The sequence below is a fragment of the Marmota monax genome, unplaced genomic scaffold (genome assembly GCF_021218885.2).
Source record: "Marmota monax isolate L192 unplaced genomic scaffold, Marmota_monax_Labrador192_F-V1.1 WCK01_AAM20220418_F8-fsc00013, whole genome shotgun sequence".
Taxonomy (NCBI): Eukaryota; Metazoa; Chordata; class Mammalia; order Rodentia; family Sciuridae; genus Marmota; species Marmota monax.
In genome coordinates this window covers 20,996,492-21,021,469 of record NW_026692202.1, presented here as the reverse complement: position 1 = coordinate 21,021,469, position 24,978 = coordinate 20,996,492, and the positions used below count along the sequence as shown (strand labels likewise).

The window sequence follows — 24,978 nt, the reverse complement described above, 5'->3', positions numbered from 1 at the left end:
CAATAAGAAGCCTGGTAGGGCTACAATGAAAACAGTTTGACAGAACTGTTACTCATCTACACTGTTAACCTCTTCCTTTTATCCTCTATTTCTTTTCCATACTACATTTGTTATGTTTCATAATTGGGTATTGCTCTTTTCGTTATGAAGAATTATTGGAATTGTGTGCATACATGCTAGAAAGGACATACAAGTTGGCTCATTTTTTATGACTTTTTTTTCATAGTGGGAGTGAAAAGGGTTTACCATGGGGACATGAGATAATAGTATTCTGAGACCCTGTGACAATCAGTGATACTGGGGATAAAATAATCAAGAACCATGCAGAAATAAAAAGCAGTGGAATACAGGTGGTTTCTTTTCCTTCCTTCTTCTATTCATACCTCTCTCCCTTGCTCTATCCCTTCCTTCCTTTCTTTTGGAAGGAAGAGAATGGGTCATAAGAGACGCACACACAGAAACATGGATGTGGGTGGTAATGAAGAGGTAGCATGATACAGTTGAAATGCTATTGAGCTAGGATTCAGGATGATTCAGGTTTCTTGTCCTAGTTTGTACCATTTATAAACAGGTAACCTTTAGTAAATTTCATGCCTCCTGTCAACTCAGTTTCCCCTTAGGAAAACAGAAAGTATCAAGCAGGAGGTCTGGGGGGTTTCATCCAGCTCCTAACAACTATGATTCTAAGAAAGAGGGAGAAATAGGAAAATATAAGGGTTTGGAGGACTGCGAATTTCAGACACCCCTCTGGATAAGCTGGTCCTGACTACTTCATTTCTGTTTACTGAATTATTTCTATTTACTATGTTATTTTGGGGGCAGCAGCCACCTGCATTACCTCAGAGGCATTCGATAGGACTTCCTTCCTTGCATTTGGGAGTGCAGACCACATGGCTTGAATGCCAAAGTGGCACTGGCTTACCAGTTATGATCCTTTTTAGGTGACTTCACTGCCTATCTGTCCCTCATTCATACTACTACAGCTGCAGTGGACTCCTTGCTGTTCTTGAACTTTCTTTCTTTTTTTAATAGTATCCTGCTATGTCATTCAGGCTGATCTTAAACTAGTGGGCTTAAGTAATCTTCCTGTCAGCTGAGTTGCTGGGACTAGAGATCCACACCCAGACTGTTCTTGAAAATTCTAAGTTCACTTTCACTTTACAGCCTTTCAGTTGGGATTCCCTAAGACCTGTAAAGCTTTATCTCCTCACCCCATCCCCTCATAGCTGTACATCTTCCTCCTTCACTTTACCAAGTGTTCCCTAATTACCCAGTTTAAAATATCGATCTCATCTCCTTTTTTAATTATGTGTTTAATGCCCCCCTCCACCATAATGCTGATCACACTTTGGCCTATTATATATTTCTGATTTGTTTAGAGCAGGGATTTTGTTTTCTTCCATATACTTAATGCCAAAAACTGAGCCAATAAGTATTTGTTGAATAAATGAAAGAATAAATGAATAAGACAGTATTACTGCTTTCTATATAAATTTTACAAATTATGTGCATATTATACTATATTCTGTATAGAGTCTGTTTCAGAGCATGCAAATTTGTATTTTGCAAAAGATGTCCCATTTTTGTAGTTTTCACAGTCATTTTAAAAACATACCTTTAATTGCCTCCTGTGAACTCAGTTTCTGTATTATAAAAGGTAGATGCTATGATACCATAGAAAGGGAATAATTCAATGCCCCACTGAAAGATTACAGAAAGTCATACAGAATTACTAAAAATATATCATCTTCTAAAGAACTACTGACAGAGCAAAACTTAATGACTCATGAATTTATTTAAAAATAGTCTTTGTCATTTTGTAGTTTAATAGTTAAAATAGATTTGAAAAATCTGCTAAAGGACTAGCTTTTTATAAGGGATTCCTAAATATCTTTCATCCAGATAGTGGATAGTACTTCTAACTAAAATAAGTTAGAACCATACTTTAAATAAAAACTAAAAAATAATTTAATATGAGTTTCACATAAAATATCGCTTAATGAAGTATGTAGTTTACAGTTGTGAACTATAACATTTTAACAAAACTATGTTAAAATAGAATGTACTAAGAATGGTTCTATAGGCATATGGCCAATATGAATCATTTAATATTTCATACCTTATTCAATTCTTTTCCTCAATTTTAGGAAATCCAACAATTGGAATATTGAAATATAAAGAGAAGTATTACACATTCAATACTAGAGAAGCTGCATATTCATTTGCAGAAAATCCTGAATATTATATTGGTTTAATTAAAGAAAAGGCCAAAAAAAATGCAGAGTTAATTCAGCTCCTGGAACTTCATCAACAGTTTGAAACACTTGTTCCATATTCTCAGGTAAGCAAGAATAATATTTAAGAATTTATGAAATTTAGAAGTGTATTTTATATAAGTTATACTTTACTTTAGAATAGTTCCCAAGTTTAGGCAGTGACAAGTTCAGATTAGGGTCTTTATAGGTTATCTGAAAGGGATTCACATCTGAGGATGGAAAATAATGGAATATGCAAAGAATAATGAAATAAAATATAGAGTCAAACTGATGAATTAATAGATTTGAAAACTCTGAAAGAAAAAGAGTATTTAATTGAATAGTTGAGACTATAATTCCACATCTAAAAATGAGTAAAGTTCAGCATAGATAACATAGATGACAACATACTTACATTCAGAGCTGCAAAACAATTTAATGGGTTTAATTCCTAGTAGGCTGAAAGACCACAAAATGGATCAAAGATATTTCTTGGGACTGGGGTTGTGGCTCAGCAGTAGAGCGCTTGCCTACCACGAGCAAGCTGCTGGGTTCAATCCTCAGTACCACATAAAAATAAATAAATAAAATAAAGGTATTGTATCCAACTACAACTAAAAAAATATTTTAAAAATATATATTTCTTGTATGCCTATGCCTGTTCTTTCATTCATTCATCAGATATTTAGCAAGCCCCTAATCATGGCACAAAGGAAATTAGCTGTGAACAAAACAGATAAAAATCCCTACCTGTATGGAAATCACATTCTAAAACCATATAATTTTCTTGTTTTTTTCTCTTTTGCTCTCATCATCATTGTATACCTTTTAATTCTTCATTCTGTCTCTCCTTTCTTCCACTGAGCGTTTAAACACACTAAAATAAAAACCATTTTGAAATAATATGATTTCAAATGTTTAGTGATTGCTATTTTTATCCACAATTTAACTATGAAGCAGATGAATTTTGGTACCACTCATCTGGCCAGCAGGGATCCAAGCAACTGTTGGGCTGGTGACAGTGAAGCACAGAGGTAGTCTGAATACATGGGTGGGAAGATCTGAAAGAAAGTGAGGGCTGAGTAGTATCATTTGGGGTGGGGGTGGGATGGAGATGTGGCGGTCAGGACTCTGGACAGCTCAGTTGTCATTGTTCTGAGAGATTGTGTGTCACTCTGTTTTGTGACATTCCAGTTTGTTTTTTTTTTTTTAAATTTTATTGTTGGCTGTTCAAAACATTACATAGTTCTTGATATATCATATTTCACAATTTGATTCAAGTGGGTTATGAGCTCCCATTTTTACCCCATATACAGATTGCAGAATCACATCAGTTACACATCCATTGATTTACATATTGCCATACTAGTGTCTGTTGTGCTCTGCTGCCTTTCCTATCCTCTACTATCCCCCCTCCCCTCCCCTCCCCTCCCCTCCCCTCCCCTCTTCTCTCTCTGCCCCCTCTACTGACATTCATTTGTCCCCTTGTATTATTTTTCCCTTTCCCCTCACTTCCTCTTGTATGTACTTTTGTATAACTCTGAGGGTCTCCTTCCATTTCCATGCAATTTCCCTTCTCTCTCCCTTTCCCTCCCACCTCTCATCCCTGTTTAATGTTAATCTTCTTCTCATGCTCTTCGACCCTACTCTGTTCTTAGTTACTCTCCTTATATCAAAGAAGACATTTGGCATTTGTTTTTTAGGGATTGGCTAGCTTCACTTAGCATAATCTGCTCTAATGCCATCCATTTCCCTGTAAATTCTATGATTTTGTCATTTTTTAATGCAGAGTAATACTCCATTGTGTATAAATGCCACATTTTTTTTATCCATTCATCTATTGAAGGGCATCTAGGTTGGTTCCACAGTCTTGCTATTGTGAATTGTGCTGCTATGAACATCGATGTAGCAGTGTCCCTGTAGCATGCTCTTTTTAGGTCTTTAGGGAATAGACCGAGAAGGGGAATAGCTGGGTCAAATGGTGGCTCCATTCCCAGCTTTCCAAGAAATCTCCATACTGCTTTCCAAATTGGCTGCACCAATTTGCAGTCCCCCCAGCAATGTACAAGTGTACCCTTTTCCCCACATCCTCGCCAGCACTTGTTGTTGTTTGACTTCATAATGGCTGCCAATCTAACTGGAGTGAGATGGTATCTTAGGGTGGTTTTGATTTGCATTTCTCTGACTGCTAGAGATGGTGAGCATTTTTTCATGTACTTGTTGATTGATTGTATGTCCTCCTCTGAGAAGTGTCTGTTCAGGTCCTTGGCCCAATTGTTGATTGGGTTGTTTGTTCTCTTATTGTCTAATTTTTTGAGTTCTTTGTATACTCTGGATATTAGGGCTCTTTCTGAAGTGTGAGGAGTAAAGATTTGTTCCCAGGATGTAGGCTCTCTATTTACCTCTCTTATTGTTTCTTTTGCTGAGAAAAAACTTTTTAGTTTGAGTAAGTCCCATTTGTTGATTCTAGTTATTAACTTTTGTGCTATGGGTGCCCTATTGAGGAATTTGGAGCCCGACCCCACAGTATGTAGATCGTAGCCAACTTTTTCTTCTATCAGACGGCGTGTCTCTGATTTGATATCAAGCTCCTTGATCCATTTTGAATTAACTTTTGTGCATGGCGAGAGAAAGGGATTCAGTTTAATTTTGTTGCATATGGATTTCCAGTTTTCCCAGCACCATTTGTTGAAGATGCTATCCTTCCTCCATTGCATGCTTTTAGCCCCTTTATCAAATATAAGGTAGTTGTAGTTTTGTGGATTGGTTTCTGTGTCCTCTATTCTGTACCATTGGTCCACCCGCCTGTTTTGGTACCAGTACCATGCTGTTTTTGTTACTATTGCTCTGTAGTATAGTTTGAAGTCTGGTATCGCTATACCGCCTGATTCACACTTCCTGCTTAGCATTGTTTTTGCTATTCTGGGTCTTTTGTTTTTCCATATGAATTTCATGATTGCTTTCTCTATTTCTACAAGAAATGCCGTTGGGATTTTGATTGGCATTGCATTAAACCTATAGAGAACTTTTGGTAATATCGCCATTTTGATGATGTTAGTTCTGCCTATCCATGAACAGGGTATATTTTTCCATCTTCTAAGATCTTCTTCTATTTCTCTCTTTAGGGTTCTGTAGTTTTCATTGTATAAGTCTTTCACCTCTTTTGTTAGGTTGATTCCCAAGTATTTTATTTTTTTTGAAGATATTGTGAATGGAGTGGTTGTCCTCATTTCCATTTCAGAGGATTTGTCGCTGATATACAGGAATGCCTTTGATTTATGCGTGTTGATTTTATATCCTGCCACTTTGCTGAATTCATTTATTAGCTCTAATAGTTTCTTTGTAGACCCTTTTGGGTCTGCTAGGTATAGAATCATGTCATCTGCAAATAGTGATAATTTAAGTTCTTCTTTTCCTATTTTGATGCCTTTAAATTCTTTCGTCTGTCTAATTGCTCTGGCCAGTGTTTCGAGAACTATGTTGAACAGAAGTGGTGAGAGAGGGCATCCCTGTCTTGTTCCAGATTTTAGAGGGAATGCCTTCAATTTTTCTCCATTCAGAATGATGCTAGCCTGAGGCTTAGCATAGATTGCTTTTACAATATTGAGGTATGTTCCTGTTATCCCTAGTTTTTCTAGAGTTTTGAACATAAAGGGATGCTGTACTTTGTCGAATGCTTTTTCCGCATCTATCGAGATGATCATATGGTTCTTATTTTTAAGTCTATTGATGTGGTGAATAACATTTATTGATTTCCGTATATTGAACCAGCCTTGCATCCCAGGGATGAATCCTACTTGATCATGGTGCACAATTTTTTTGATATGTTTTTGTATCCGATTTGCCAGAATTTTATTGAGGATTTTTGCATCTAGGTTCATTAGAGATATTGGTCTGTAGTTTTCTTTCTTTGAAGTGTCTTTGTCTGGTTTAGGTATCAGGGTGATGTTGGCCTCATAGAATGAATTTGGAAGTTCTCCCTCTTTTTCTATTTCCTGAAGTAGCTTGAAAAGTATTGGTATTAGTTCCTCTTTAAAGGTTTTGTAAAACTCTGCTGTATACCCATCCGGTCCTGGGCTTTTCTTAGTTGGTAGTCTTTTGATGGTTTCTTCTATTTCCTCAATTGATATTGGTCTGTTTAGGTTGTCTATATCCTCCTGACTCAATCTGGGCAGATCATATGACTTAAGAAATTTATCGATGCCTTCACTATCTTCTAATTTATTGGAGTATAAGGATTCAAAATAATTTTTGATTATCTTCTGTATATCTGAAGTGTCTGTTGTGATATTGCCTTTTTCATCCCGTATGCTAGTAATTTGAGTTGTCTCTCTTCTTCTCTTCGCTAGCATGGCTAAGGGTCTGTCGATTTTGTTTATTTTTTCAAAGAACCAACTTTTAGTTTTGTCAATTTTTTCAATTGTTTCTTTTGTTTCGATTTCATTAATTTCAGCTCTTATTTTCATTATTTCTTGCCTTCTACTTCTTTTGCTGTTGTTTTGCTCTTCTTTTTCTAGGATTTTGAGATGAAGTATGAGATCATTTGTTGGTTTTTTCTTTTTTTAAGGAATGAACTCCAAGCAATGAATTTTCCTCTTAGAACTGCTTTCAATGTGTTCCATAGATTCTGATATGCTGTGTCTGTGTTTTCATTAATCTCTAAGAATTTTTTAATTTCCTCCTTGATGTCTTCTATAACCCATTGATCATTCAGTAACCTATTGTTCATTCTCCAAGTGATGTATTCTTTTCCCTTCCTTCTTTTATTGTTGATTTTCAGTTCCATTCCATTATGATCAGATAGGATGCATGGTATTATCTCTACTCCTTTATATTGTCTAAGAGTTTCCCTGTGACATAATATATGATCTATTTTTGAGAAGGATCCATGTGCTGCTGAGAAAAAAGTGTAACTGCTTGATGTTGGGTGGTATATTCTATATATGTCAATTAAGTCTAGGTTATTAATTGTGTTATTGAGTTCTATAGTTTCCTTATTCAACTTTTGTTTGGAAGATCTGTCCAGTGGCGAGAGAGGTGTGTTGAAGTCTCCCATGATTATTGTATGGTGGTCTATTAGACTCTTGAACTTGTGAAGAGTTTGTTTGATGAACATAGCTGCACCATTGTTTGGGGCATATATATTTATGATTGTTATGTCTTGTTGGTGTATGGTTCCCTTAAGCAGTATGTAGTGTCCCTCTTTATCCCTTTTGATTAACTTGGGCTTGAAATCTATTTTATTTGATATGAGTATGGACACTCCTGCTTGTTTCCGAAGTCCATATGAGTGATATGATTTTTCCCAACCTTTCACCTTCAGCCTATGTATGTCTTTTCCTATCAAATGCGTCTCCTGTAGGCAGCATATTGCTGGGTCTTGTTTTGTGATCCATTCTACTAGCCTGTGTCTCTTGATTGGTGAGTTTAAGCCATTAACATTTAGGGTTATTATTGAGATATGGGTTGTTCTTCCAGCCATATTTGTTTATTTCTGTTACTAAACATGGTTTGTTTTCCTCTTTGATTATTTTTCCCCCCTTTACTGTCCTACCTCCCACTGTTGGTTTTCATTGTTATTTTCCATTTCCTCTTCCTGTAATGTTTTGCCAAGGATGTTTTGAAGAGATGGTTTTCTGGCTGCAAATTCTTTTAACTTTTGTTTATCGTGGAAGGTTTTAATTTCATCTTCCATCCTGAAGCTTAATTTCGCTGGAAACACAATTCTTGGTTGGAACCCATTTTCTTTCAGTGTTTGAAATATGTTATTCCAGGATCTTCTAGCTTTCAGAGTCTGTGTTGAAAGATCAGCTGTTATCCTGATTGGCTTACCCCTAAATGTAATCTGCTTCCTTTCTCTTGTAGCTTTTAAAATTCTCTCCTTATTCTGTATTTGGGCATCTTCATTATAATGTGTCTAGGTGTGGGTCTCTTATGATTTTGCACATTCGGCGTCCTGTAGGCTTCTAGGATTTGGGATTCTGTCTCATTCTTCAAGTCTGGGAAGTTTTCTCATATTATTTCATTGAATAGATTGCTCATTCCTTTGGTTTGAAACTCTGTCCCTTCCTGTATCCCAATGACTCTTAAATTTGGTCTCTTGATGTTATCCCATATTTCTTGGATGTTCTGCTCATGGTTTCTTAACAGTCTTGCTGAGCTGTCTATGTTCTTTTCAAGTTGAAATACTTTATCTTCATTGTCTGATGTTCTATCTTCTAAGTGTTCTACTCTGCTGGTAGTATTCTCCATTGAGTTTTTAAGTTGGTTTATTGCTTCCTGCATTTCTAGGATTTCTGTTTGTTTGTTTTTTATAACCTCTATCTCCCTGTATAGTTGATCTTTTGCTTCTTGGATTTGTTTATGTAATTCATTGTTGAAGTGATCTTTCATTGTCTGATTTTGCTGTCTGATGTCTTCCTTGAGACTCCAGATCATCTGAAGCATGTATATCCTGAATTCTTTATCTGACATTCCATCTGCTGCAGCTATTACCTCTTCTAACGTTGAGTTGACCTGCATTGCTTGTGGTCCTTTCTTTCCTTGTCTCTTCATACTGTTCGTGTTCCTTTCTACTTGGTGAAACTGTTGTGCTATTGAATTTTCCCCCTATATATTTATATTGGTCTTTTATAGTTGCAAAGTCTCCCTCACAGGCGCGGGCGGCGGCTCTGCCCCTCCTCCAATTGGGGCAATGTGCCTACCACGCCGGCCGGCCGCTGGGCCTGCTCTGCCGGTCGGTAGCAGGTCCGCCTACCTTGCAGACGCGGGCGGCGGCTCTGTCCCTCTGCGGGCCGCTAGGCTTGTTCTGTCGGTGGTCGCAGTTCTGCCTACTTTGCAGGCACAAGCAGTGGCACTGCCCCTCTGCAGGCCTCTGGGGCTGTTCTGCCAGTGGGTAACAGGTCCGCCTACCTTGCAGGCGCGGGGGCGGGGGGGCTCTACCCTTCCTCAGGCCACTGGGCCTGTTCTGTCTGTTGGTTGCAGGCTGGCCTGTTCTGATGGTGGTCACAGTTCCGTCTACCTTGCAGGCGCGGGGGGAGGGGGCGGCTTTGCCTCTCAGCAGGCCGCTGCTCCTCTTCTGCCAGTGGGTCGCAGGCCCGCCTACCTTGCAGGAGTGATTGGAAGCTCTGCCCCTCCGCGGGCCACTGGGCCTTTTCTGTCGGTGGTCACAGTTCCGCCTACCTGGCAGGCGCGGGGGGTGGGGGGCGGCTCCTTCCAGTTTATTTTTGAATCAAACAATTCTGCTGAGAGATCTAGCTTCCTCCTATTGTGGCAAGACATTGGCCTTATCTGTTTAGTGTCCTTCTATATGGGGACCAAATGGTAGACTTACAATATTTGGCTCAACAGAGAGGTTACTCTGAAAATGATTGCACCAATTTAACTTGAGCATATGAAACTTGTCACACATAATCCTGCCAGCATTTGCTGTTACTTAGTTTATAAGTTTTGACAATTTGATTAAAGTGGTATTGTTTCATTGTGTATTTTTCTGAAAGTAAAATAAAGTTCAGCATCTCTTTTTACATGTATTTAGTCATTCAGGTTTCCCCTTCGGTATATCAACTATTCTGTATATCATTTCTGGCCATTTTTTCCATATATTTTCTGTTTTTAATTTGTTGATTAGCAATTCTTTATCTATTCTAAAATTAATCACTTATAAGCTATACACATTTTTCTAAGTCTGTAACTTCTCTATTATCTTTGTCAATGAAGTTCTTTATTGAAGACACCTTTTTAATTTTAATATAGTCATATCTATTAATTTTTCTCTTTAACGCCTGTATTGTTTTTGAAGTCTTGTTTTAGAAATCCTTGTCTTTCCTAAGGTGATTGTTTTATATTTTCTTCTGTTTTATTTTTCATGTTTAGGACTTTAATGTATTTGGATACTTTAAAGGTTTTTGTTTTGATTTGTTTGGTTTTTGTACTGGAGATTTAACCCAGGGGTGCTTTACCACCGAGCTGCATCCCCAACCATTTTCTTTATTTTGAGACAGAGCCTTGCCAAGTTGCTGGGGCTGGCTTTGAACTTGTGATCCTCCTGCTTTGGCCTCCTAAGCCACTGGAATTAGATGTTTGCCACTGCTCTGGGCACAATTACTCAATTTTAAAACAATTTCTGTACTGATATCTTACAGCTTTATAATGTGTCTTGATATCTGAATAGAGTAAGTTCTCTCACCCTGTATTCTCTAAAAAGTCTTGGCTTTGTTTAACTCTTACATTTCATATATATTTGAGACGTACATTGTCAAGTTTCATAAAGAAACCTTGAAGGAATTGTGGTTGAAATTGCCTTGTATATGTAGATAAGTAAGAAAAGTTCTGACATTTTTACAACTTTGTCTCCCTATCCTAAAATTTCAATGTAGTTTTATAATTTTTCCTAGAAATGGCTATATGTATATTTTGTTAGATTTATTTGTAGAGACTTTGTTATTGGTTGCTATTTTAAATGCTGTTGATTTTTAGAATTGAATTTTAATTGATTATTGCTTATATTATGAAAATGAGGTTAATTCTGCATATTGATTTCATATTTAGCAACCTTATTAAACTCCTTTATTAGTTTCAAGAGTCTTATTAATTTGAGAGTCTATTGATATTTTGAGTCTGTTAGTTTTTTCAATATGAGCAGTCATAATATCAGCAAACAGTAATAGTTTTCCCAGATTTTATATATTTTTAAAAATAGTGTATTACTTTATTTCAGGGGGAAAATAAAATGAGGGGACATCATGGTGAGAAAAAGAAGTCAATTAGAAAACTTCAAATGTGGGGATAAATAATTTTAAAATAGTAACACAAAATGAATAACTATAATAATTTTCTAAAAGAAGATGCTACACTTTGAAGAAAAACTTCAGTTGCTATTGCAAAAAGTGTCTATATGAAGAAGAAATTGATTTCAGTAACATCAGTGAGAATACATTCTAGAAAATGGATTTAACTGGATATTAAATTCTGGTAGCAATTTACTGTCCCAGATGGTTATGCTGAAACCAGTATTTAATGAAGGAAGAAAGCCCTGTGGGGAATTCTGGATGATACCTGGAGAAATACTACACTGTGTATAAACCAAACTGAATTGTTTTCTCAAGCATTGTAAAGTTTCATATAGCAGGGTTTTTTCTACAAATGTTTCAATTTCATAGCAAGAATGGCATAGAATACTTAAACACAGGAGAAAGCTTTCATGCAAGATATCTAGCTCCTTGATATAATAATACATACAATTCAAAATGATTGCACTATCATTCCATCTAGGGCTTGTGTAACTAAAACATGATGGTTATGGAAATCACAGCCCCAGGGTATCAATCTCTAGAAAGCAGCTACCACTGCCTATGTTTATTCTCTTTTTGCATTTTTTGCTAATCAACTTCACTGTTGTTGTTTCTTCAGTTTTCAGTCCTTCAACCTTTAGTCTTTTGGAGTGAAGAAAGTACTGTGTGACATTTAGAACTCTGATTACAAATGGTATTCACAAATTTCCCTATTTGAAGACTTCCACGACTTTCCTAATCAAGTCATCATAGGATGTCTGACTTAAGTTTGTTTCAAAGCTAAAAAAAAATTCTGGTTCTGTAGTGAAGTCAGCAGTCAAGTTCCATTCAATTTTATCCTATTCACTGAAGTCCCTCAGTGATTGCACAATGAGCATTAATCACAGAATCAGTATTTTGGTCAGCTTTCTTGCTGCTGTGACCAAAAACCTGACAAGAACAATTTTAGAGGAGGAAAAGTTTATTTGGCTCTCTTGGTTTCAGAGGTCTAAGTCTGTAGAGGGCAAAATCCATCGCTCTGGGCTAGAGGTGGGGCAGAACATCAGGGCAGAAGGATGTGACACAGGAAAGCAGCTCAGGGCATTGCACCAGGAAGCAGAAAAAAAGAGCTCTCCTTTACAACCACAAAATATAAACCCCAAAGGCATATCCTTAGTAATCCACCTCCTCTAGCCATACCCAATTTATCTATAGTTACCACCCAGTTAATCCCTATTAGGGGATTAATATACTGATTAGATTAAGATTCTTAAAACCCAGTCATCTCACCTCTAAGCTTTCTTGCATTGTCTTACATATGAGCTTTTGGGGAATACATCATATCGAAACCATAAAAACCAGGTATTATGCCACTAATTATACTCTCCTGAGTGACATCCTCTGCTAAAACACCATCTTTCATGTAGAACTGATCCATAACTGCTGTGTCAGGCATCAGAGTTTTCAGGTTTAATCTGTCTGATTATCCACCTATCTGGGAAATCCAGAGTATACAAATGCTAACAGTCAGAAGTCATGTACCCTGCTACACTTGTTCTACTTAGGAAGATTGGATTAAGAAACTCTCTTTGTTCCTGGAAAGCCTGGTGTGGGTAGCTGTAGTGACAAGGCATCATGAAATTCTTGAAAGTGTAAGAGAAGAGTTATATGAGTCAAACCCACTATAATTCTTAGAAAGCTCAACATGGGAACCAATATTTTCAGCAAATGATAGTATCACATCTTCAAAATTAAACATCACTTGGATGCAAGCATTTGACTCTGAGTACATAAGCTTCCTACTTGTCAGTTTTTGTCACACTTACGATTGAACATCATACATCCTTCAAAAATATGTCACACTCAGATCCTGGGATGGCAAAGACCTCCAGATCCTTAGTTTGCATTGGATTGCTGCCAGGAGAGCTCAGACCTCCAGCAGCTTCTCTGTCCCTTTGAAAAATGTGCAGCTTCTATCATTGTGAGACTAGAGAACAATCAACAGCTAAATGAAATCTCTTCTACCACTGCTACAGATTGTTTTAGGTATGTTACTGAAGTTCCAGTGTCCTTTAATTTTTACTGTTATTTTATGTTGTTTTTTAAAATAAAAGATGAATAAAAATTTCCCAGCTCTTTTTGGACTTGGAGAATAGAGGCAGATATAGTTAATCTCTGTAGTCATTATTATTTCCCAGTTAGAAGTACTAGCTAATGTAACTCAAGGGCCATACTGTGAGCCCTATATGGTGTGTATATATATATATATATATATATATATATATATATATATATATATATTCCCCCATATATATATAAATATAAATATACCAGTGAGAATACATTCTAGAAAATGGATTTAATTGGATATAAAATTCTGGCAGCAATTTAATGTCCCAACTACTCTCCAGTGATCTTCAGTACCTATGGAAGTTAGTTTTCTCTTTGTATTATCCATAGAGAGCTTATTGTCTCATTATTTACAATTTCCTTATATTGTACAACACTTCTAATTATGTTTTAGTGTGTTTTTATCAACCCCACCACATCATATATAACATATATATTCTGCTGGACACACACACATACAGTGTAGTATATATTCTATACTTTTTTTCTTACCTTACTGCACTGAAAAGCAACCTTGGTACAATATTAAATAGAAATGGTTAAATTGGGTACCACTGTCTTCTTTCTTATCTCAGAAAGATATTTTTGATATTTCATTTTTCATGGATTTTGTTTTATCAGGTTAAGGTTTCTCTTTTAATCTTAGTTGCTGAAACTTTTTTTATATGAATGGTTATTTAATTATATCAACAGTTTCTATGTTTTTTTGAGATTATGGTGTGACTTTTACCCTTTAATCTGCTAATGTGATGAATTCCTGTATATTAATTTAAAAACTTCTTTTTTAAGTTGTAGATGGACACAATATCTTTATTTTGTTTATTTTCATGTGGTGCCAGGATTGAAACCAGTTCCTCACGTGTGCTAGGCAAGCACTCTACCACTGAGTCATAATCCTGGCCCTGTATATTAATTTATTTATAAGATGAAGCCAAAATTTTTTTCCTTGGATCAATATAACCTGGTCCTGGTTCATTTTAATTTTTAAAAATGTATTCATTGGTCATATTTTTTATTTTTCTTTAGAAATTTGAAATTTTACATCTGTATTTCTGAGTGAGACTGACCTATGCATTTCTTTCTCCTTACTCGCTTTTCTTGTTTTGATATCAAGGTTGATATACATGTCTTAGTATTGAGTGTAAATAATTATATTTTCTTTTCTATGTTTACTTAGTATTGGAATTATCTGGTAAAGTATGCTTATAAAGCTTTCTGGGTCTCTTCCTACCCCACCACCCTTCTCTGGTGCTAGGATTGAACTCAGGGTCTGTGCATGCAAGGCAAGCACTTTTCCAACTGAACTATATCCCTGTCTCCACTGGACTTCTTTGATTATAAAAATTATAACTACTCAATTGACTACCAATTTTAAATACTTTTGTGATTATAGGATTTTTCAAGTATAGTTCTATTTCTTTTTGTATTAGAGTTTAATTTTTCTAGGAAATTATTCACATTTAAGTTCTTTCTTATGAAGATTTCACAATATTCTTTTTTTATTCTTCACATTGTCTTATGTCTGTTTTAGGTCCAAATATAGTTCATTTTTAGTCTTCTCTCTTTTTCTTTCAATTAATCTTGCTAGAGGATTTTTACAGTTTTTTAGTATGTCATTTTATTTCAATGATTGTTCATTTTGATTTTAGTTTTGGTTAATTTTGCCAAAGAACTATTTTCTCAGTTTTTGAAAAGAATTAGCTTTTGGCTTTGTTGATCCCATTTTATCTTTGCTTTCATTTCCTATTTTCTGCTCTGATATTTTTTATTTCCCTTTATCTAATTGCTTTATTTCATTCTGTTTATTTTCTAATTCCTCAAATAGATACTAAGCTCATTAATTTTTAGCCTTTTTATACAATAAAATAAATTTTCTTTTCACTCTACTACTTATACTTCTAGACAGTTATTTTTTAAAGGAATTTCATCCTTTAATTTTTTTAAAATGTTTTTTTAGTTGTTGATGGACCCTTTTTTTAAAAAAAATTATTATTTATATGTGGTGCTGAGAATTGAACCCAGTGTCTCACACATGCTAGGCAAGCGCTTTACCACTGAGCCACAACCCCAGCCCTAAACAGTTATTTTCACCATTGTTTAGTTCTAAGTATTTCCTTTTAAAAGGATTTCTTCTTTAGTTTATAGGTTATTTACATTTATTAACTTATTATTTTATAAATGCCACGTATTGTAAGGGTCCGGCGAAGCATCGGAGGGAGAGACCACCAAGTGACCACTCATGCAATTGGCAGAAGGGGATTTATTGATCTAGCATGCTAGGGCTCCGTGCCCACTCAAGAAATGAGAGCAGCCCAGAGCCCAGAGCAGGGGTTGTGCAATGCTTAAGTACACTTTTTTGGGGAGGGCGGGACTTTACATACATCACAGTCTCCTTTAACAAATCATCATACACTGCGGGAAAGTCAAACAACAACTCCTAAACATGACTAGTTCATTCATTGGCGGGAACAGGTCAGGCTGGAGTGATAGGTCATTCCTAAGGAGGGGGTTACATTCAAACTGATTGGTTTGGGCCTTGAATGCCTACGTGACAAGCTGCATAGGGTCTTGAATGCTATAAATCAACTAAATGGCCAGTAGGGCATTGTCTTAACTGCCTCAGGAATTTAACCCATGCTTTGCAGTTTAGAAGCAGGTTTACAATGCCTGGTCCTTTACATTTTAACTCAGGCCTTGCAGCTTAGAAACTTTACAATGCCTGGTCTTTTACCCTTTAACTTTTACACTTTAACTTCAATTTCTTTTACCCTTACAGTATATTTTTCTTTTGAATAAAAATACATGAAAATATGTTATATGTATGTTATTTACATTTTATATATTATTTTGGAGGTATAATATGACTTCTTATCACAAAAAGCCTCAAAGTTATTTCTGGCCCCTAACTGGTATGTTTCTTTTTTTCCAATTAAGACCAAATCAGTTTTCTTAAGTTAGTGGTTTTTAAATTTGTACAAGTTGTAGTCCCTGAAGATCATAATTCTTTTTGATGAGCATTATAAGTGTCACTATCTTATGTTTAATACGTGTCATTTTGTACCTCATTAGATACTCTGCTATATAAAATTCTAATTTAGAAAAAATATTCAGAAAAAAGGACCAATACTTTAAAATTTATGGAAGAACTATATATATATATAACAAATTTTTAATAAGTAATTTTTCTGCAGATTGGAACAATTTCATTTATCATTCTACTCTGAATTTAAAATTATTTAGGACTTTATTTATAAGATGGAATCCAAACTCCTTGGCTTGGCATTTAAGGCCTACATGTCCTTTTTTATTTTTCTTTAATTCTCACCATGACCTCTCAGTGTCAGAAAAACAATGAGTTGTATACTGGTCTCAGACTTGTTCAAACTAACATGGTCTTCTCTTTGTTAAAAAAAACAAACAAACAATTTAAAAGAATGTATAAAATTATGATTCTCATGGAGATATAAAAATGAACATGTTTTAAACAGTATAACCTATTTGTTGGTCAGTGAGAGAATCAGTCAGACTTTTTTTTTTTAAGTACCAGGAATGGAACCCCCAGGGACACTTAAACACTGAGCCACATCTCCAGTCCTTTTTTTTTTTTTTTTTTTTAATATATATTCTATTTTGAGACAGGGTCTTGCCAAGTTGCTAAGGGCCTTGTTAAATTGTTGAGGCTGGCTTTGAACTTGCAATCTTCCTGCCTTAGTCCCCAAGCCATTAGGATTACAGGTGTATGTCCCTAACACCCTGCTCAGGCAGATGTTTTGATTGGTTTAAAAGAGAATCCTAAAAACAGACACATTTTTAGACCAGAAATATTCAAATTAATGTGAAAATAAAGGCAACATTGATTTTTTTGTCCTACATGGATAAAAGGAAGTCATTTGAAGTACAGACAGGGCCAGGGATGTAGCTTAGTGGTAAAGCACTTGTGTAGTATGAATGAGGTCCTGGGTTCAATCCCCAGTACCACACATACAAAAAAAAGATAGGACAAATTTTACATGTCTATAGTCAAAATTTATTTGGCCTTGTTATCACTTATTTACAATGTACAGAGTTGTAAAATAGCTCAAAGACAAAGCGTAGAATCAGATAACCATATGTTGTCTGTAGATCCTGCAGTTTCCATAAGGTAAATTTTCCTTACACACCTGGTTTTGTTTTATCCTTTCTTTAAGCCTATTTAATCTCTAGCTATTCTCTAGTGACCTTCAATACTTATGGAAGCTCATTTTCTCTTTGTATAGTTCATAGAGAGTTTATTGTCTTATTTATTTACCATTTCCTTGTATTATATAGTACTTTTAATCATTATGTTTTAGTATATTTTTATCAGCACACCATTCATAAGATAATTTTAAAGGCCGACAGTGCATCAAATGGTAGGTACTTTGTGATTATTTGGTGCTTAAACTTAATGTATTCTCTCTCATCTTTATTATGATTCAAGTTCCTTAACTCTCTGCCACTCCCTCCAACACTGTCACATGCAGCATAACCATATTTTCCTTAGTCTGGAATTACTGAATACTGAATATTGGGCACCCCAGCCAAAAATCAGTACATTCCACTAAAAATAAAACCCAACCCTGTCTCTGAAAAGCCTTCCGTAATCTTCTATGTATAAAGTTCAAGATTTAAACAAAGGTGATTTATACCTAACACTTAATAGCTATTTTTAATTTCTATCCATTTCTAACACATTTCCACTTAATCCACTGATTATGGAACATGGGGAGGAGCAATTGAATTTCTCAAGGAAAGGAAGGATGTTTTCCTCTTCCAAAATACAACTCCTACATTAAGTTTACAAATCATGCACAAAGCTATAATGTTCAGAAGAATAATTATGTTTATCTCATCAATTTTGAGTTTTATTTTCTCTGCTGGTATTAACAAGTAGATTTCATGTTCAAAAATTCTTGATTTTTAATTTACTTTCAATTTTAGCTACATTTGTCTAGTTATCTATAAATAATGTTTATTTTTTATAAGTACTAATTACAAAACTCTTTCTTTAGGTGAGAGATGTTGACAAACATTATATAAAACCAATTACGAAGTGTGAAAGTAGTACACAGACAGATACACATATACTGCCACCAACAATTGTGAGAGCATATGAATGGAATGAATGGGAATTAAGAAGAAAAGCTATAAAATTGGTTTGTGATAATATTTTTTAAAATTATTCACAACTTGAGTAATTTTAATGTGTTCATAGATTTGATAAGTTATTTATATAAAATGAGTCCTGTACAGTTCTTTGCTAACATAAAAAATTATGTTAGCCAGCTTTACTTGGTAAGATTGTCTTCCAACTTTAAGCATATATAAAGATACAGAAGCATGAAACTACTCTCAAATGATATCTACCAGTAACTACAAAGTGTCTTAATAGTTTTAAAACTTGGAGCTAGTTTGTAAAGCTCTCTTAACTTATTCTAATCATTTAAAGCATAGCCTTCAGTTTGGGAACTTTTTAGGTTAAATCATCTATTTTCTCCTCTTACTGTCAACCTTTTTTGTTGAGACGCTGGACTATCATCCTTTTGATTCTCAGTCACCTTAATCACAACAAGTGCCTTATTCTTAAAGCCTGTCTTTGAAACTCTCATCCCTATCCAACTCAGTGAAATCCCCCCAACTTGTATCTATTTATAGTATCTTATAATTTTAAACATCAAATAGTTACAGTATGAATGAAATAATTTTTTAAAAATATTTGTAGCATTTTGTTAGTATGTTTTACCCATTTCTTTAACTGAAATCAGGTGTGGAAATAAATGAAGCTGTCTCAAATGTGAATCCATGGAGACTGTTTACTCAGAGATAGCTGGGGCAAGGGAGTCAGCATCATTACTTGAGTTTGGCAAACTTAAAAAGCAGTCAGGGAATGGAAAAACTATAGTGAGAAAAGGGGAAAAGTTTTAGTTTTCTTGGATGAGGTTGATGATATGGGGAAACTGGAGGCAAGCTAACAAGAAGCAGGGCATCTTATGAGATCTGGTTTGGTGAATATATTTGACTTTCTTTGGTTAGTTATGAGTTGGGGCCAAAAAAAAGGGGGAAGCTGGCCAAGTCCTGCCCATTCTGGGCCAGTTGCTATGGCTACATAGGTTGTCTTTTGGGTTCCCAGACTGGTTGATGTAGAGGTATTGAGTCAGAGAGTTCAGTTGTCATATATGATCTAGCCTTTGTTCCTCTTACATATTCAGCCTCTAACAGCCTTCCCACTAATTAACATCATTTCTGTTGCCACCCTCTCTGGTGGTAGCTTTTAAGTTACCCGATTTCCTGGGATGAGGAAGGATCAGCTTCCTCATATATATATTTCAGACCAGTGTTCCATTAGCATTCCTGTCAGTTACTCTTCTGTAGAAATGCCCACTTTCCCATATTCTTTTCTGTTATTTACTAAACTCACTTTAGTTCATCAAACACTTACTGGGTAACACTACCTTGTTCTTCAGGGGCTAATTGTCTAGCAAGTGATACTGTTACACTAAAAACCTTGGAAAGTGGTATAAGAGAAGTGAAATAAAAATTCTGCTAAATTAGGTAACACCTTAAGTTGGTCTTGAAATACAAAGAGTCAAATGTAGGGAGCAATGGCAGGACATGATTTTGAGAGGAAGAGGGGGCAGGATAGGTATGGGCTGGAAATGTTAAGGCAAATATATTCAGAGGGCTAAACTTCACATTCCTATCCCTAAACCACCACTTAATTCTTATTTCCATCTTAGACCTAATTATCCCCTAGAATTGCATCATGTTGAATGCCATGCTTCCTGAGTATTACCAATCCATCCTGTTGATTAGACAAAGCTAAGTTTACTGTTTTATAGCTGCCAGGGAGATACCACCTCAACAGAACATTGGCAGTGTCTCAGAGGAGGAGTAGCAAATTCAGAATTTATTGAGAATCTTAAGTTTGTTAAGGCAGGTCTTTTGATGCCTTAGGTGGGTTAGAGGGTTGGATGGGGGTCTGAATAGTTTTGGGTAGGGATCAAGAAAAAGCAGTCCAGCATTGGTGGGAATTACAAAATGAAGATTTTTGAGATAAAAGATAAAAAGAATCTTTGAGCTTAAACTGTGTTTTGATGCTTACTACTGAAGAGTTGACTGTCTTTTAGGATGTTCTTTAATAAACAGTCAAGTGATTTACTTGGGCAAGAGGCTCTTGGAATTGTTAAATTATGCTAGTGAAGACAATGAAATAATAAAATCACATTAATGTAAACTGTGTGTGTAGAGGAAGTAGTTTGGATTCTCAGTCTCCCAAACTCTGAATGTGTTTCCTTTAATCCCAGGTGTTTCCTTTAGTCACCTTCTTCACTTACACGCTCTAATGCCTTCTGAGGTTTTCCTTGGCCTTTTGCATAATCTGATCAATCATTAGCCTCCTTATTTTTTCTTTTCAGCACTAGGGATTGAACCCAGGGCTTCACACAAGGTGGGCAAGTGCTCTACCTCTGAGCTACACCCCCACCCTTATCTTCCTTTTAATTATCTTCTCTTTGCTTCCCAACTTGTGTAATATATTTAACCTCATGTTTATTAATCAGGGGAGTAAGCAAAATGAAGAATAATGTAAAATATAATCTGAAAACAACAGTTTTTTAATACTAAAACAGGGTGAAGACCATTTTATAGACAATATAAATCTGAAACTTTTATCTTTAAAAAAATAAAACAAGTTTGGTGGAAAAAATCCAGGTCATATGAATCTCAAAATATAATAATAAAGGAATTAGAAATATTTAAAAAATTAATTGAGCTCATTGTAACTGGATCTGTATGTTCTTTTTAGGGTCCATTTTCCACATTTTATATATTTTTCTACTTCTTAGTAAAGGACATTTAATTTTCTATTATGTTTTAAATTTTCTAACATTCTGATATTTTATAGAAAAATGCTATGTTGGATTTCCAGCTCTGGGGCCCTTTCTCTCCAGAGAAGTCTAACTTTGTATCTTTATTGCTTGTACAATAAACCTACTTCTTGCTTGCTAAAAAAAAACAAAACAAAAAAACAAAAAAACCCAAAAGCACACACACACACACAAAAAAAACCCAGAAAAAAACAATGACAAAAACGAAAAAGAGAAAAATGCTATGTTAATCAGTAGAATAGAGAAAGAGGGAATGGGGGAGAGATGAGGAGGTACTGGGGAATGAAATTGACTGACTTATATTGTTATATGAATGTACAAATATGTAACAGTGAGTTCTACTATTATATGTAATTATAATGTACCAATAAAAAATTTAAAAAATTAAACTCATATTCTGATTTCTCTTAAATAACTCATAAATAAAAATGCTGTTACAGGATTAAATTTTTGTCAGTTGAAAAAAAGATAGGCAGATAATTAATTGTACGTGATGATATTTCATATTCTGTTCTTCAGAGAAATGTTAATTCCTGTTTTCTTTTTTTACTTAGGCCAATTTGCGTCAGAAAATTACTCACTCAGTACAAACTGATCTTAGTCACATGAGAAGAGAAAATTGCTCACAGGTGTACCCTCTCAAAGATGCTAGCACCCAGTCGAATAGGGAGGGCAGCACTCGAGTACCCAAGCCCCAGATTTACATAGCTGGTCTTCGAGGGGGACGAAGCAAAACTACCCATGCAGTCAAGGTGAACCTAACAAGAGCTGTTGATGAAACCTAGAGGAAGACCACATTTTTGAAAATGTTACCCAATTTTGAACAATGACAAATACCTAAAAGTATTTTTACCTCCATGAAAATTAATTTTGTAGAAGGTGGCACATGCTAATGCTTCAACAAACTAGAAGTTATTTTCTGTAACACCTTTTCATTGTATTAAAATTGGGAAGTCAAATTCTGTCCTTTTGTCTTTGTTTTATCTTTTAGAAAAAGTTTGGCAGCGCAAAGATTGAAATTATTATGCCATTTAGATAATAATAATAAGATAATGTCACTAGAATTGGAGACTATTTATTTCTAAAATTGCATTTAATGTAAAACATTAAAATTTTAAAACCCAATCAATATTTTCAGTTTTACTAGCTATGTAATGATAGCATAGATTAAATTGCTGTATAATAAAACCTTACTGTTTGGAACAATTAGAGCAAAGGTCTGCAAGATGACTCTTTGGTTTTTGGTACTGGGGATTGAATCCAGAGACAGTTTACCACTGAGCTAAATCTCCTGTCCTTTTAATTTATTTTTTATTTGAGATGGGGTCTTGCTAAGTTGATGAGGGTCTCCCAAGTTGCCAAGGCTGACCTGACTTGCTTTTGCCTCAGCTTCCTGAAATTATAGGCCTGTGCCACCACCTGGGTAACATAATCACTCTTTTTTTTTTTTTAAATATTTATTTATTTTTTTAGTTTTCAGTGGACACAACATCTTTGTTTGTATGTGGTGCTGAGGATCGAACCCGGGCCGCACGCATGCCAGGCGAGCGTGCTACCGCTTGAGCCACATCCCCAGCCCAAACATAATCACTCTTAAAACCTGGAAATTTTACCTGAAATCTGGATTTCTGGATCTTTGAAAAAAAAATAGAATGTCTGAGAACACTCGACTAGCATTTCTCTAAATAGTAGCTTTGCCTTTTCCCTGAGCACGCCACTTGTAATTCTCCACTGTCTAATTCAATTCCTGGAGCCTTACAGGCCTATTTCATTCCTCTGTTTGTTTGCCCATTCCTGTAGGCAGGTATGTTGAGGGCCCCAATGAATTATTGGTGATCAAACTTATATATATAAATATATATTAACATAACTATATGTATATAACAAGTTATATATATGCATATATAAAAATATTTATTTATTTTGTGGTACTGGGGATTTAACCTAGAGGGGCTTTACCACTTAGCTATACCCCCAACCTTTTTTTTTTTTCATTTTGAGAAAGGGTCTTGCTAAGTTGCAGAGGCTAGCCTTAAATTTATGATCCTCCTGCCTCAACCTCCCGTGTGACTGGAATTGCAGGTATATGCCACACTTTTGGCTCTGATAGCTAAATTTAAGATCTGTAATTTTACTACTGCCTTACATAATTCTAATTCCAACTCATGGATAAGAAAGGTTCTAGATGGAGGGCCTGTTAAAGTTGCTTTAATAGGTTAATAGTTAGCATATTTTTTCTGCATAAGTGATTTTACTAAGGCATTTGTATAATTGTTTTCTATTTAGGCTAAATGTTATTTATAACATGGATATTCTTTGAAATCCACTTTCAACAGAGATTATAACAAAGAACTTCAAACATACCTACTTGTAAACTGTCATGATTTTCATAACATTAAAAATAATGTTAAAGTAGGTTGGCTTGCTAACTGTTAAGGCAAATCCTTGAGGGGAGGGAAAGATGGAGTGATTGTAGCTATTATTAATCTTAAAAATTAAAAATTTGATTCTTATCTGTTCAGTTTGCCCCCATTTGGTTCTTCAAGATTCTAAAACACAGCCAGGCACAGTGGCACATGCCTTTAATCTCAGCAACTTGGGAGGCTGAAGTAGGAGGATTACAAGTTTGAAGCCAGTTTCAGCATCTTAGACCCTATCTCAAAATAAAATTTAAAAGAACTAGCCAGTGTGGTGGCACATGCTTGTAATCCCAGTGGTTCAGGAGGCTGAGATAGGAGGATCGTGAGTTCAAAGCCAGCCTCAGTAATTTAGTGAGGCCCTAAGCAATTCAGCAAGACCCTGCCTCTTAAATAAAATACAAAATAGGGCTGGGGATGTGGCTCAGTGGTCAACTGCCCCTGGGTTTAATCCCTGGTACTAGGAAAAAAAAAAAAAAACTAAACATAGAAAAAGGATGGTTGGGGTTATTTTAGGACTGGAATTAGAATGGTCAAATTAACAAAATTAACAAATCCTATTTGAAAAGCCAGCCTTAGTATCAGAAAGTCACTTGGTATATGCAAGAACCAGAATAAAGGGAGCTAGATCAGATTGTAAATGCATCCTCTCCCAGGACCTCCACTGTCTATTCACTCTAAAGATTTCCAGCCCTGTGTTGGACAATGTCAGATTGTTACCGTTATATCAGCATGTCACAGACTGAAATGATTCTCTTTGCCAAATTTCTTTCTTCCTCTTTATTTACTTCTATGATCAAAGGCATCACTCTCTACTCACTAGCATACATTAAAAACTTCTTGATTCTCTTTCTCCCACATTCCTATGTTTAACTAGTCATTAAGCCATGTTAATTTGGCTTGAGATGTCTTTAAATTTCATGTATTATAACCACTGCTATAGTTCATGACATTTTCCTATTTTCTAGGTCATTTGCTGCCTCTATTGCTTATATGATTCATTAGGGTAATACATATATTTAACACATAAATCTGATGATGACACCTGGCCTCTTCCCCTCAACCTTCACCTCATTTGCTTAAAAACCTATTAAGACTCTTGTCCATTACCTAGGAGATAAAGTATAAACTGCTTACCATATTTTATAAAACTTTTCAAAATATGCTTTCCATTATCTTCTAGTTTCATCTTCTGCTCCTCTCATACTTTCTACACATGCCAAGTTGATCCAAAACTCTTCAAATAGGTCATAGTCTTTAATGCCACCACTCTTACACTTCCTCTTCACTGTCACCTGGAATGTTCTCCATAGTCACCATGAAATTTTGTTTGCCATCAATAGCCTGATAAGATTTTGCCTTTCATAGTTAGGTTTTTCCCCATATACTGTGAAAAAATGAATTGCTTCCCTCTTTGGATTTTCATTGGATTTTATTCCTTTTATTACCGTAGCCCTTAAAATAAATTAGTGTATAATTTGGTGTTCATCTATATTGTTTC

The 24,978-nt window shown here is 35.4% G+C and overlaps 1 protein-coding gene and 1 pseudogene across 4 annotated transcripts in view; one reads left to right on the top strand and one right to left on the bottom strand.

Annotated features, from left to right (window-relative positions):
* Cfap206 (cilia and flagella associated protein 206) overlaps positions 1 to 22,023 on the top strand; it is a 45,437-nt gene extending 23,414 nt beyond the window's left edge. For all 4 annotated transcript variants that reach the window (XM_046431774.2, XM_046431764.2, XM_046431770.2 and 1 more), the window contains 3 exons: positions 2,148 to 2,341; positions 18,187 to 18,330; positions 21,615 to 22,023. In XM_046431774.2, coding sequence (XP_046287730.1) covers positions 2,148 to 2,341; positions 18,187 to 18,330; positions 21,615 to 21,845 — 569 coding nt within the window. In that variant the 3' untranslated portion in view covers positions 21,846 to 22,023. The remainder of the gene's footprint in view (positions 1 to 2,147; positions 2,342 to 18,186; positions 18,331 to 21,614) is intronic.
* Positions 12,339 to 13,006, bottom strand: LOC124083102 (S-adenosylmethionine decarboxylase proenzyme-like; annotated as a pseudogene).
* Positions 22,024 to 24,978: the final 2,955 nt, after the last annotated feature.